Genomic DNA, 14,182 nt, shown 5'->3' with positions numbered 1-14,182 from the left:
TCAACTCTATATCATATATAAAGAAACTATGATAAGTGTGTGATCCACATAACTACAAATCTACAGAAAAAAAGATATGAAAACATATCTATCTTTAATAGAAAAAAACAAAATTATATTTTTAAAGTTACAAAATAAATATCAGTTCATTTAATTATAGCATCATATTACCAATTTAAACCATAAAACCTTTAAATTTATTATAAATAAAAAAATATATTAACGCTACATTTGCAAAATGGTATTCGAGAATCGAATGCATGAAAAAGAAAATGTAAGGTGAACAAGCAGATTATAGGAAACGCCTATGAACTAACCGCATTAGGTAACAGAATACGTCAACCCGTCCGCAGTGCAAAGGACCGCTCCTAGGGAACCACCTCAAACCTCACAAACTACTCGAAGATATTATATCCCCAATGTATGTGAGTGTGTGGGTGTATGCATTTTTTTGTGAGTGCAAGCACCTCTTCCTCGCTTTCATTGTTTCCAAGAACTATTTCACGTGGTTATCGCTTTAATAAAATCTGTGTATGTGCACAAGAAGTAAGGATAAACTTATAACGCCATGTTTCCGACTTCTTAAAGTCAATAAATCCTTCTTCGGGCAAGGTATCCGTTTCTATAACAAAATTCCACAGACATTTATAACTTTGCCGTTTCATAAATTTAAATAATTTGTAAAAAATACATTGGTAAATAAGGCATATTATTCAACACAAGATTATGCAGACGATAAAAAAGTGGGGAATTAATACTTGTTGACTTCCAGGCAGGATAAATTACATACATATATAATTGTAATTAAATAACAAGACTTATTTTTTAATTTTGAAAAAGAGTAGCTACTCATTTTCTTAGACGTTCTTCTCTTAACTTGTATGGTGGTAACTTCACTTAATATATTTTTTAAATGACGATTCAAAAGTGCTTGTTAAAGCCTACTTGAATATACTTTATATTTTGAATTTGATTTTATCGAGCATTAGAATGTTCATGCATTGTATCAGACAATTTCTTATCAGGAAGAAAATATCTACACAAAATATTGACTTTTGTATCGTCTATAGCAAGACAAGATCGTTAAAGAATTCGTACCATCACGATACTGGTACCGTTTCAAACATTTCTAGAACCTTCGAGGGTGCACCTATTAAAACTTTCGAACTTGTAAGTTGGAAAAAGGCTTGCATATAAGCATATACAATTTATTAAATTATGTAATCAATTTTTATCTAAACATATAATAAAATTGAAGTACCACCAAGTAACCACATCAAAAACTAATAAAATTATAATAAAGCCGTCGGCTACAACTATTTATTAATATATTTTATATTTATCGAAAAATAATAATCTATACATATAATAAAATTGGAGTGTCTGTTTGTAATATTAAAATAGCCCTTTTTTACTCGATGCATATATATGTATAGTACGACACAACTTAGATGTCGCATCGGCAAAATTCGTAAAACCGATCACATCCGAATTGAGTACGCTATCCCAAATTATCAAAATTTATTTCTCATGCGAATATGATCTTTATACAAACGTAATAACTTGTACTATCATATGACCTAATATATTCGTCAATTTGACACGTCGATTTACATGCACTTGCTTTCTCTGACGCGAGAATCTATAGCAACGAATAGCGTCGAATGGCGCGATAGGGAGCTATTTCTATTGGTTGTGTAAATCGGCAGTAATCGTTTTTATATTCATTCCATTGCATTTCCCGATGCTACATCTAATTTGTGTCGTACTATACGAGTATACATGGTACACATACCAAAATAATTTTTTTTACAATTGTTGTCTGTCTGTTCCAGTTAATCTCTGGAAGTGAACTTGAACTCCAAGAAAAGAGATAGACTCCTTTTTGCCAGACACATGCCTAAAACGCGAGCAAATCCGCAGGCTTTAATAAATCGATTCGCTACAGAAGAAATCCACTAAGTGTCTGGTTGGACACGTAAATGCGTCCATTAATTCAAACCTTATTCGATTAATACAATTCAGAAACCATCGAAGCCATACAAATATTGTAGTTAAGTAGACTATAACATTAACTATATTCCATTCTAGTTTCAGGTATTCAAAAATAATTTACATATAGATATAATAGATAAGAGCTGAGATGGCCCAGTGGTTAGAACGCGTGCATCTTAACCGATGATTGCAGGTTCAAACCCAAGCAAGCACTACTGTATATATGTGCTTAATTTGTGTTTATATTTCATCCCGTGCTCGACGGTGAAGAAAAACATCGTGAGGAAACCTGCATGTCTTATTTCATCGAAATTCTGCCACATGTGTATTCCACTAAACCGCATTGGAACAGCGTGGTGGAATATGTTCCAAACCCTCTCCTTACGGCCGTTTTCAATAATCTATCTATCCCTTGTTTCAGTAACTAAAGATAGCCAAATCTATCATTCTGCCTTTACTTTGTTTTCAATCACCTATCAACGGTTAGCATTTCCTATCGATACTAGCTATCTGTCATCGGGAGGACATATAGCTTACAAGAGATAGAACGCTCATACGATTCGTGGTTACCTACGTTTCTATATACGCTTGAAGTCACTCTCGGATAGACGAAGCTATCTCTAGTAACGTCAATCGCTTATCCGTCAAATTCGGCCGATTGACTTGAAATTTTGAAATATTATTGCGCTAATTTTTATTAATGATGGAATATTGTAGCAGTGATGATAGTGATATGGAATTATTACAAATTATAAATGATTGTTATACAGACAGTGACAGTGATTCCGATATTGTGCGATCACAAAAGAAGTATAAGCCACGAATAAATTACACGAATATGCTAAATGATTACGAATTTGCATATCGATTAAGATTAAGCAAAGGTGCTGTAAATGAATTAAATAATTTAATTCAACCCTATTTGAAGACTACATCTAAAAGGTAAGGTTAATTTTGTCATTCTAATTTCCTTACATTACCTACATAAGGTACCTAATATCAGAATTCAATCATGTTTTAACATTTTTCAGAAACCATGGTACATCTCCCTTGCATCAGATACTATTAGCGCTACGATTTAATACGTTGGGCACTATGCTGGTATCTGTTGACTCAAAGTTTAAAATTTGCAAGCGGTTATTATAGCTACTGCTGTGCTACATAATATTGGGAGGAAAATGAATTTACAAGAATTGGAACCAGAAATATCAATTGCAATTATACTAGAAGAAAATAATTTTGTTATAGATAACCATTTACCATCTGAATTTTTTTATTCACGGCAATCACTAATAAATAATTACTTCAACAACACATAATTATACATATAAATATTGAATTTATCTGCGTTTTATTTGTTTTTAAATATATAGGTATTTTACACTTAACAATGAAAGTCCTTCTTTTAAATGGAAAAACTATTTATTTATTTCATTTTTTAATTTTTAATTTTCTAACTTTGCATTCTCTAATTCTAGCTGAAGTTTAGCAATAATAATTTTTTTCCTGTAGCTCTAATTCAACTTTTTTCATTATCATTGTTTCGTCTCTGGTCATAGGTGCTGCCTTTGTTGACTGAAAAAGTTGGTATATCAATGATGAGAGGAGATGAACGCGTTGTAACTATTAAACATAAATATATTTCGTAGATACTTACATAAGCCATTTTGTCAAAATTGAAAGTTCAAACTGTCAAGATGTTTCGTTTTGTTATTGACTTTGGATGGCTAGCATTACCGTGACTTTGTTCATAAACGTTCGAAGAAGCTAAGATAGGTGAGAGGGAAAGTAATCTATCGTTGTCGAAGATAGATGGCACTTATCCTTAATTGTGAAACGCATATTAATGATAGATAAATTCTAACTGACAATCGAGGATAGCGATCTATCTGTAATCTTAGATAGGTTATTGAAAACGGGCGTTAATGGAAGAGGAGGCCTTATCCCAGCAGTGGGAAATTTACAGGCTGTTACTTTATTTTACTTTATATAAATTCTGTACTTACATCGACTCGGCCGGGAATCGAACCCGGGACCTTGGAGTACCCATAAAAATCGGTGTACACACTACTCGACCACAGAGGTCGCGAAATAAGTATATAAGCGCTCAGTTGTCGCAGAATCACTTTAAACCCCTTTTCAGAATGACGATGAAAGATCCTAGGACATTTCCATCTACAATTTCGAATGAAGCTTTTCAAACCCAATAATTTTAAATAAACAATAATATCTAAAAAAACACTCGGTTCGCATGTATTTTCAAATGTCACATAGATTATAAGATTTTTAGAGAATGTTACGACCTGCCTCTAAACAATTTGCAGATCATTGAAAATTTGAAGGCAAACTTCGTAACATATCAGGAAATGTTTTACAGAAGGCCTCGATTTACTCAAATTTAATTTAATTTTTGCACCGTGTTTTTGGAGCAGAAACTATGTTAATAACATATACATATGTATCTAGACATCTATTTATTAATTTGATTACTAGTATATCATAACAATTTATGTGTAAAACGTACTGTTCATAACTAGTCGCAGCTTTGTTCGCATTTCAGGAGTTAGTCATCAGGTTTTAGGCATAAACCATTCCTTGTTATTCAATTTTTGTGTAGTTAAAAAACACAACAATGAACAGTTAACACTCAGGCAGGAGCTGAATGCGAGTAGCCCAAGAACGATCTCAGTGGCGTACAATTGGAGAGGCCTATTTCCAGCAGTGGACGGAAATGGGCTGATGGATTGGATAACAAACGAACAAATTTTCATCGAATTTGATTCATTACTTTGGCCGTGAAAGACAAACAGACAAGCAGATATTTCCGCGTTTATAATATTTATAGATAAATTAATTAATTAATATGGCATTTCCAATGATATCATTTTAAGTGTAGTATATAATAAATAATAATAAAATAAATAATGATTTTGGTACCGAAGACTTCGATACCGTTTTACCGACCACCATGAAATTTGATACATATGTATTTTAAGATGGAAAAGGTTATTGAACTCTCAACTTTATTGTATATCGTAACAAAACGGCGCTAAGGCACATCAAATTTATACCGTTTAATCGATCGACGTCAATGGTTGTATACACACAGATAGGACAACGTCTAGCGGGTTTTTTAGTTGTTGACAAATTGAAAAAAAAATAATCTTTCAGTAAAAATCTTTTTAAAGAGCTTTAACATTAGACAGATCAATTGTATCAATTTGAAAAAAAAATTGTTGCCATCTACAAAAAGCACAAAGACCCAAATTTTAATTCCAAAACAATGAGGAATATTTAGAATAAGATAAAAAGTAATAATTATATAAGAACTTCGTGGGAGAACCTCTTTAATAAATTTGAAAATCCAACATAAATGTGAATAATAAATTGCTTACCTTTACATTAATAGGTGCGACCTTGTTGAAATAATTATTCATTATGCATAATATATTACATCTATTATCGTATACACTTAAAATTTAGACGTTAAATATATTCGAATTTTTATTAGTAATGTCGCATGTGTTTCCATGCGCGGTATTTTCGTGAAAAATATATTACCTAGCTAGTATAGCTATAGATCTATTGACTTATGATGACGCGCCCCTCCACGTTGAATTATTATTAACAGCGTGCATGAGTGAGTGACCCTCGTACTTATAAAATGTCTTAGTGTGCGTGAGATGCGTAAAAGTAATGGTAGCAAAAAAATCATTTTATATTAAAAAGTTTATTTTATTCCTTTTCGTAAGCGAATACATGCATAATTTAATTTTGTGACAGTGTTATCGAATAATAACTAGCTAACTCAAACGATTTTCATTTATTTTGATATTTACAGTCTAATTATAAATAATTTAAGAACATTACAGAATTTTAGTTTGCCTGTTTGGACAAACTAAAAATATATTTTATACTAACGGTTTTTTATAACATAACTCGGTTTTTTGAGGAAGTTTGAACTTTGATGATTTATGTCTTAAATTAGAATGTTGAATTGCAACAATAGAACTATTTTTGAACGCAAAATTAACCTCAAAACATGATCGTTAAATATTAGAAAATTACACGCAACACAGGCTACAATAAAATAATAACATTTAAATTGATGAGTCTGTTTTCGATATCACCCGAGTGAATTAGGAAGTGATTTTTACAGAATAATGCGATATGCTTAATTTTCAAATCATTTATATGTGTAACTTTCGTTCCTATCGCTCACTCACTAATTAATATTACGATATATCAGAAACTATAACACCTACCAACTTGTAATTGAGCACGTAGGTTCCTTATAGGGTTTAAACATACGCTCAGAAGGAATTTTATTAAACTTGTGCCCTAAGGGGGTAAAACGGGGCTTGAAAGTTTCTATGAAAATTCTATACTTTAAGTAAGAGACTTGAAATTTAAAATAGTGTGGCGGTGTTCTCATCATGTATCTTTGGAAACAAACCACTTTATATAATAGATAATTAGTTGCAATTTAGTAATCAAAAATAATCTTCAAATAATTTATATCGACACGGAAGTGTTAAGAACTGAGCAGTTGTTTCTAGTGTGCATTTACCAGTGTTAATAATTTGAAGAGTATTATAATAAAATAATAATTTTACGAGGAAAAACGAAGGGTTCAACTTTATACAACTTTAGAGAATAACCAACGACTCTGTATCTGGCGTTCATAGCTCTAATAAATATTTCGGACCTTGGAATGTTTTTTATCTCTTACTATTTTTAGTACCGAACAAAAAAGGCAAATACACTTTGAAATTCGATTACAATTTATAACACAAATTAATTATATTCGAATACTTTTATAGAAAAAATCGTCATTTCAATGCGTGTGGGTATTATAATGTCATTTTCAGTTCTGAGCGACTGCGATGGGCTCTTGACTGGCAACAATATTTGTCATAAGAATATTGGCACGTTGCTCTAGTAGCTATAACTGATATATTTATTTATTTAATGCCACAGATCCCACAGGTTCTAGATTTTGAGTCCAGGTTGAGCCAATAAAAAGTTTTTAATGTTTCTGCCGAAAGATTCACATTATCAGACCATGGTCTGGAAGTTGGCAGGCACGTTGGTCCTGCGTCTGAACACTTACAAATCTATTGATTGCCGTCCCATCAATCATCAATTCGATCGGATTAGAAAATGAATAGAGCTCAATTATGTTTGCGTACAAACTTGTGCATAACAACATAAGGCACAAGAAGATTTTGGGCTTATCCTGCATGTTTGATGGCTCGTGAGATTTCCCGGCGTTACCGAAATCCCTCAGGACGACATCTTCAATTTCATAATCGTTCCCGATTATCATTAAAGGTAAGAAATAGCTAAGCAACGATCGTTTCAATCTCAAGAAATAATAATATAACATAAACGACGATAATCAAAATCAATATTTATAAAATCAATTGTCAGCTTTCTTTACATTACGGCATGGTTACACAATGATGAATGAACGTAATGTGGTCACCTTTAGAAGGTTTAGGTGTGTGCGTGTTAAGGCTCACAAAACTTTCCCTCGGTCAATGGCAATATAAGTGAACATTTTCAACTTTCTTTATTATCTATATCCACATAAATCTGTACCGACTACCGAGACACAGAGTAAATTATACAAATAGTTGGTACATTCGTATAGTATTTTCACAGATAATAAATGTTTATACTCATCACTTGTTTATCACAAGAATGCATGTTTGAAAAACTTTATGGACACAAGAAATAAAAATAAGGATTTATGTTCACTATAAACTGTAAATGACTTTTTTATTCACTATAGGAAAGTAACATGTAAACTAAGTACTAAGCATTTAATTAAATAAGCAATCGATTGGCTTTCATGCTTAATTTGAGCTGACCGAATTTCAGTTACGGCGGGGCCTGTGTTAACCTTATGAATTAGCCATTTACGCAGGCGTCTACAAAAGTGTAGGTGCAATCTTTGTACTCTTATCATTATGCCAATCTACCGTCGTCAACCTATTTTTCTCCAAAGATGGAACACGAGGGAACTTGGTGGTAATTACCACCCTACACATTATAAATTTACGCCGTAATATTAACCATTTATAACAAGTCCAATACGCCAACAACATTGGAAGATTGGAAGATATATTAGAATAAGGTGTCCCTTGTGCCTTTAGCTATACTGGCTTGCCACCTTGACCTACGGAATACAACAATCCTAAGTAAAGGTAAAAAAAAAATTGGGTAAAGACCAATTTGATATAATAATACTGCCAACTTCTTAACTTCCTAAAAATACCGGGATCAAAAGACCACCATTGTGGCTGGCAACCAACTGGCTATTAGACCAACGAATCAGACCATTTGTTTTTTTTTCAATATTCTTATAACTACAAGTAGCAATATAATGTCGACGTAAACATTCCTGGAATTCATAGTACTTGGTTTAAATTTCATGCTTCATCATTTTATTGCAATTTACCCATTTATATTGCTAATGGTGAGTCCTGTAAACTTATGTACTATACATACATGATAATTTTGAAGATTTTTATCAAAAACTAATGCCAATTCTCCTTTGGAATGATTTTCGTCACACACGGCACCCAAGCGATTAAATGGGGTGGCTCTATCTACTCTATAAGGAACCTTCCACCATGGAATCAAGGAAGGCTTCGTTGGTTTGATTCAATATACGTATTTAATTGTATGAAATCAATGTTTTACTAAACTTATATTCTGTAGTAGCTATTAGGATTCATTTAATTTTTTTCTAACAATCATTTTCTCTTCTATAATTCTTGCTTTAATCCTAAAAATGATTTACAGATAAAAATGGATGCATTCCGAATCAATGGCTCTGATGATAGTGACGTAAAAATTATTGTTTTTGGGCCCTAACGAAGTCACCCAACAAACCACACATAAAAATATTGACATCGAGAAACGGATGGCAAGTATTCAATTATTAAAACTATTAAAAGACGCGATGAACGCGATAAGCCTAAAGTATCCATTACGTTTTTTTTACTGTGTAGGTATTTATGTCAAATAACGCAAATGTCAACGAGCTTCTAAATTCTAATATAGTTGATTTTTTTTTTATAATCTTCTGAAATGAAAGGCCTAAAAGAAGTAGACCAGAAAGTATTTTTTTCTTGTTAATATTTTTGTTTTAATTATGAAAGAATAGACGATGAATAAAATATCTCTGGCCAAGACAAACTAACTGTTTTCCTAGTTTATTTTATTTTTCCTAATCATATTTTTTAAGTATGTTATTCTACGTAAAATTACTTACTAGATATTTTAATGGTCTAAATAAAAAAAAAAAGACAATTTGATTATAATACATATTAATATTTTTCAAAACGAAATTGGTTCAGAGGAGCGAAAATTAGAGATGAAATGACCAACAGTAAATTTGAATTGATTTTTGTTGTAATTCAGAAAAGTTAACAGATTAAAATAATGCAAATTGAATAAAAAATAATCTAATTTAAAAAGTATTACGACACAATCTCAGATCTCCCCTTGTTTTGCCGTTTCGAGCCTGCGCAAACGGTACTTATATTTTTCGACGTTATAATGTAATTTCATAATATTATTAATTTATTTAAACCTTACTTACCCGAATTTTATCATACGTATTGTCTAATTCCAATTTATGAACAAATGGATTTAATATTTCGGCTCGCATACCATCGGGCGAGAAAGTGCCCGTTTCACTGTGCTTTTTACCATTCATTTTCACAATATCACAATTTATACTTGCGTCTCAAATAATATTCAAACTACACTGGTTACACTCATTTTTCCTCACTATTTATAAAAAACCCTATTAAACCTACGCGGAATTAATATGTTTCACAGCGGAATATAAATCGAAATTATTGCGTGATAAATTGACGTGATCCTACAGTCAACAGTAAACGCATACTGATCATTTTCATACATTTGACGTTGACGTTAATAATGTTGACATAAAACAAACAAGACGTTCACGGTGCGGTCGTTCAACGGCGGAGTTTGGTGCACGTTCGGTTGTGTTCGTAATTCATAATTCTTATTTTGGATACAAGAATTGAATCCTCAAAACGGTACACTTCGCGATCGTGTAACTTTTATTTAAACCCGCTCTTAGCATTGATTCTGTTAGATTATAGTTCAAGATTTAACAATTATTGTTAAGTATTAAGTGTACTCATATGACTCTTTAGAATAAAAACGTTGAACAAATTAGTTTTAATAATACCACACGGTTAGGTTAATTAAAAACATTAAAAGTTTCTTGTTCCTATTGTATACATATTTTTTTATATTAACTTTAACATATTTATATGGATGACAAAAAATGAATTGTCGATTATATAAATATCCCAAATGAAGATAATTAAAGTTAAATCTAAGAAAAATATTGTATCCTCTATTTATAATGTTATATTATGTATAAAGATAAATTTTCTTAAAGGTTGAATAATTTTTTTTACTGGCAGCACTGCCAGAACAGTAGCCTTACTTGAGTAATTTCAACCGACCGCCGAGTAACGACTAAACTTATCTGTGGACGAAATTGACATTTACCATATAAATAAAATATTTAATTTTATTTATGTTTAAACTCGTGTCTCGTACGAAAATAAATAAACATGAAGTTTAATATATATAATGGAAGCTAAAGTACAAAGACATATCATTGATTACTTTTCTTTTTTCGAAGAATTCTTCAATAAGTCCAAAACGTGTTTGAAAATTTGCCAAAACTGCGCAATATCTATTAATAAATTGATACATCGTTGCAAAAGTATAAAAGAGTAAGAATAAATACAAATATTTTGATTTTTTTTACTAATATGATTAGTAATTATCACGGGCGTCATTTTACAGGGCTAGCTTGTCAGGAACCCCTCTCGAAGAATTTGACGGATTACAAAGAAAATTGATATCGGCTTTACATAACCTAATATCTGAAGAAGTTCAGGATATTCAAATTCAACGGTGAGTAAATTTGTTAATTTAAACTTGAAATAATCAAGGTCACTAAAATTCTTATGATTTAGAAAAAAGTATTGATTACACAAACAACTTTGCGTTGTAACGTCTTTATCAATGATGGAAGATTATTGACAATACAACTATAATACACATAACACTATTTACTTTGAAGTCGAACTTAATTTTTATTTAACCCATTGTTTTTTTTTTGGAACTTATGCTCAAATTTGTTTTGTTTCTTATCAATATATTATTTTTAATTACAGATCGGAACTCGAAGAATCCCTTGAAATACTCTGCAATAAACACAGGTGTTTGTTAGAAAGTTGTAAAGAGATTGACTTATCTCACCAAACATTGCTTACTAAAGGCACTCCTTTACAACCCCCTTTGGAACAGTTACTAGAATTTGCAGGCGAAACTATTACATTTGGAAGTCAAATTTGTGCCCAAATTGAGACTTCATTAAGTGTTTTATCATTCAAAGGCCTTAACACAAATTCTTTTGCTGACAACTTTAAAATACCAACTGACTGGCAGTATAAAATACCAGAAATTATAGCCTATACATCTTTTTGTTCAGAAAATATTATTTAACAATGGATCTGCTTGGTTCCATCTTGAATTCTATGCAAAAGCCCCCGTCTACAAGTGAGGCACAAAAAAAAGCAATTAAGAAGCATAAGGAAGCTTTGGAACAGAAGCAGAAAGAAGAAAAAAACATTCTTAATAAATTCTGTAGACGTGTCGAAGAGAAAATAAGTAACTTTATAATGGATGGTACAAAGCCATATTTGCAGTTTGATCCCATGGATCAAATGTATAGATCAGTTATAAGAGATGTCGCCACAACAGCTGGAGGCCAAGTGTACTCCTTTGGACAAGAGGGCATTGACAGATATTGTGTTGTTTACTTAAAAGAGAAAGGGCCATCGGAGGATGAACTCACAGTCCGCAGGGCAGGAGGTATATGGGATGATGAGAAAGCAGCAGAAATGGCACAAAGACGCTTGGAGATGGAAAAACAAGCTGCTTTAGATAATGAAGAAGAGAAGAGCAGAAAACGAAAGCATGGTAAAGAGGAATTAAGCGGCACTTTCTATAAGCAGAAATATGCACATTTAATAGGCCAGGAAGCAGCTATAGATGCAGCCCAGAAGACTAATATGAATAAAAGTTATGGAGAAGTACCAAGTGAGAATAAAAAAGATTTACGATCTATTGAGCAAACAATGGCAGATATTAAAGCAAAGAAAGTCAAAAAAGCAGAAATTGAGAAACAAATGGAAAGAGAAGGTAGCGTTTGATTTTAATTTACTTCTAGAAGAATAGCTTTACTTAGCAATAAACTTAGACTCTTCCAATTATGTTAAATTTAAGGTTTAAACACCTTTTCTTTAGAATCGAAAATTTTTAATCTTAAAAATTCAATTTATAAAACTCATATTTTGTTATTACCTAAGAATTACAATGTCAAGATAAAATTCACACGATTACATGATCTTGAAGTCATAGTGAATGTATGGTGCTGTATTGTTTACAGAAATACAATTGTGTATAATTTTTTCTGCTGCTCGTGCAGACTCGTGTTAGGAAATTAAGCAATAATAACGATCCATTTAAACAATAAGACTGTATCAAAATTCTATAGCATAGATTAAATTTTAAACGCTTAGAAATGTATACTGAATATCAATTAATTTGCTGCCTTTGATTATATTTAAGGAACATAGAATAATTGGTCCAACGGTCTTTTCAAGCATATAATTCCATTTTTGACATTGATCGTGATAATTGGATAGAAGATATGTATAGTCAATATTACTATATGACTTTTGGCTATTTGACTGGTTTTTAAAATCGATTTTATATTATTTAGTAGAGGTTAAGGAACCCAGTAAAAGTTTTTTTAATAGTACATGTTTGCTGAAAAATATCAAATTAAAAATTTAATATTTAAATAGCACGTAGAAACAGTACTTTGACAATATGGCGCTGTAATGGGTTCGGTGACATCAGGAGCCTGTATTATAATCTGTGGTACATATAATCCACATACAGTAGTAAACGAGCTAGTGACGCCATCATAAACCTGACTAATGAGTAGCGTTTTGTGTCACGTGACAAACAATTATTCAAATGTATTTGTGGGTTATTTGATCAGATCAATTATTATTTTCAAATTGCGTTAATAAATAACCAATTTTAAACTCATGATTTATATCATGTGTTTACAATAATTGACACTTTATTTTTTGAATTGTCAAATAACCTATTGCAATGGCAGCAGGTATTACAATAAATCAAAAGAATTTTGAAGTTGAGTCCAACCGGCACGAGTCCTTAATAATTATATAATATAAAATAATCGGAATAGTGTTTTATTGTATACAGATCAATCAAGATCAGTTTGCAATGCTTGAAGAAAAATCTGCCATTGAAATAGACTATAGGTATTATGGTTTAAGTGTTGCGGTTGTTTCTGAAGCCCTTAACACAGTAGGGTCCAGTGCTAGTGTAAAAATATGATCATATATTAATAGCGCTTAACATTTAGACTTATTAACTTTGTTTAAAATTAGAATTGAATCATTTTGCTGAAATTGTATGTTGTTTGTACGATGTTGAATTGAATACTAAGTGCTTAATAGAGTAATAGAATAAATAATTATTTTTCTACATTAAACCATAGACATACATAGACAGAACCATTGAAGCAATATTACTTAACTTTTTAGTGAATATCATGTAAGAAAAGGAGCAAGAATATGTGATCTTTTAGTTTTATAGTAATTAACTTTAAGGTGTTTTTAATTATAACAATACAGACTATGAAATAAAAATTGTCATGTGAGCTATGATTACAGGTTAAATAAAACTTAAAATTTATGTTTTTTTTTATTGTGCCAATGGACACCGATTATAATGCCAATGTGATGTAGTGTGGAGTCAAATGTTTTCTTAAACATCTTAGTTTTAGGTTTTTGTTTCTATAACATTGTAGTACAGATTTTTTTTCGATTTTATCAGCATTAAATATTTTGTGTACCTGATGTTAAGTTCAAATGTAAGTAATTTAACTTCGGGATGTAAAAATTATTAAATTAAATAATATCCTACTATGAGTATGATTTTAATTAACAACTATTATCCTAAAGGCAACAACAACACTACGACTCTAAAAAAATATATGTTAAACCTTTCTAGA

The 14,182-nt window shown here is 31.3% G+C and overlaps 2 protein-coding genes across 3 annotated transcripts in view; one reads left to right on the top strand and one right to left on the bottom strand.

Moving 5' to 3' along the window:
- LOC124536332 (lysophosphatidylcholine acyltransferase) overlaps positions 1-9,934 on the bottom strand; it is a 69,396-nt gene extending 59,462 nt beyond the window's left edge. For both annotated transcript variants that reach the window (XM_047112857.1, XM_047112858.1), the window contains exon 1: positions 9,611-9,934. In XM_047112857.1, coding sequence (XP_046968813.1) covers positions 9,611-9,727 — 117 coding nt within the window. In that variant the 5' untranslated portion in view covers positions 9,728-9,934. The remainder of the gene's footprint in view (positions 1-9,610) is intronic.
- Positions 9,935-10,495: 561 nt separating this feature from the next.
- LOC124536215 (sperm-associated antigen 7 homolog) lies at positions 10,496-13,320 on the top strand. Its single transcript, XM_047112702.1, has 3 exons — positions 10,496-10,793; positions 10,867-10,977; positions 11,241-13,320. The coding sequence occupies exon 3, from the start codon at positions 11,574-11,576 to the stop codon at positions 12,279-12,281; it is 708 nt and encodes a 235-aa protein (XP_046968658.1). The 5' UTR covers positions 10,496-10,793; positions 10,867-10,977; positions 11,241-11,573; the 3' UTR covers positions 12,282-13,320.
- The last annotated feature ends 862 nt before the right edge of the window (positions 13,321-14,182 follow it).

This window comes from Vanessa cardui, chromosome 16, assembly GCF_905220365.1.
Source record: "Vanessa cardui chromosome 16, ilVanCard2.1, whole genome shotgun sequence".
NCBI lineage: Eukaryota > Metazoa > Arthropoda > Insecta > Lepidoptera > Nymphalidae > Vanessa > Vanessa cardui.
The sequence above is the reverse complement of the archived record's forward strand: the minus strand, read 5'-3'. Positions and strand labels throughout refer to the sequence as shown.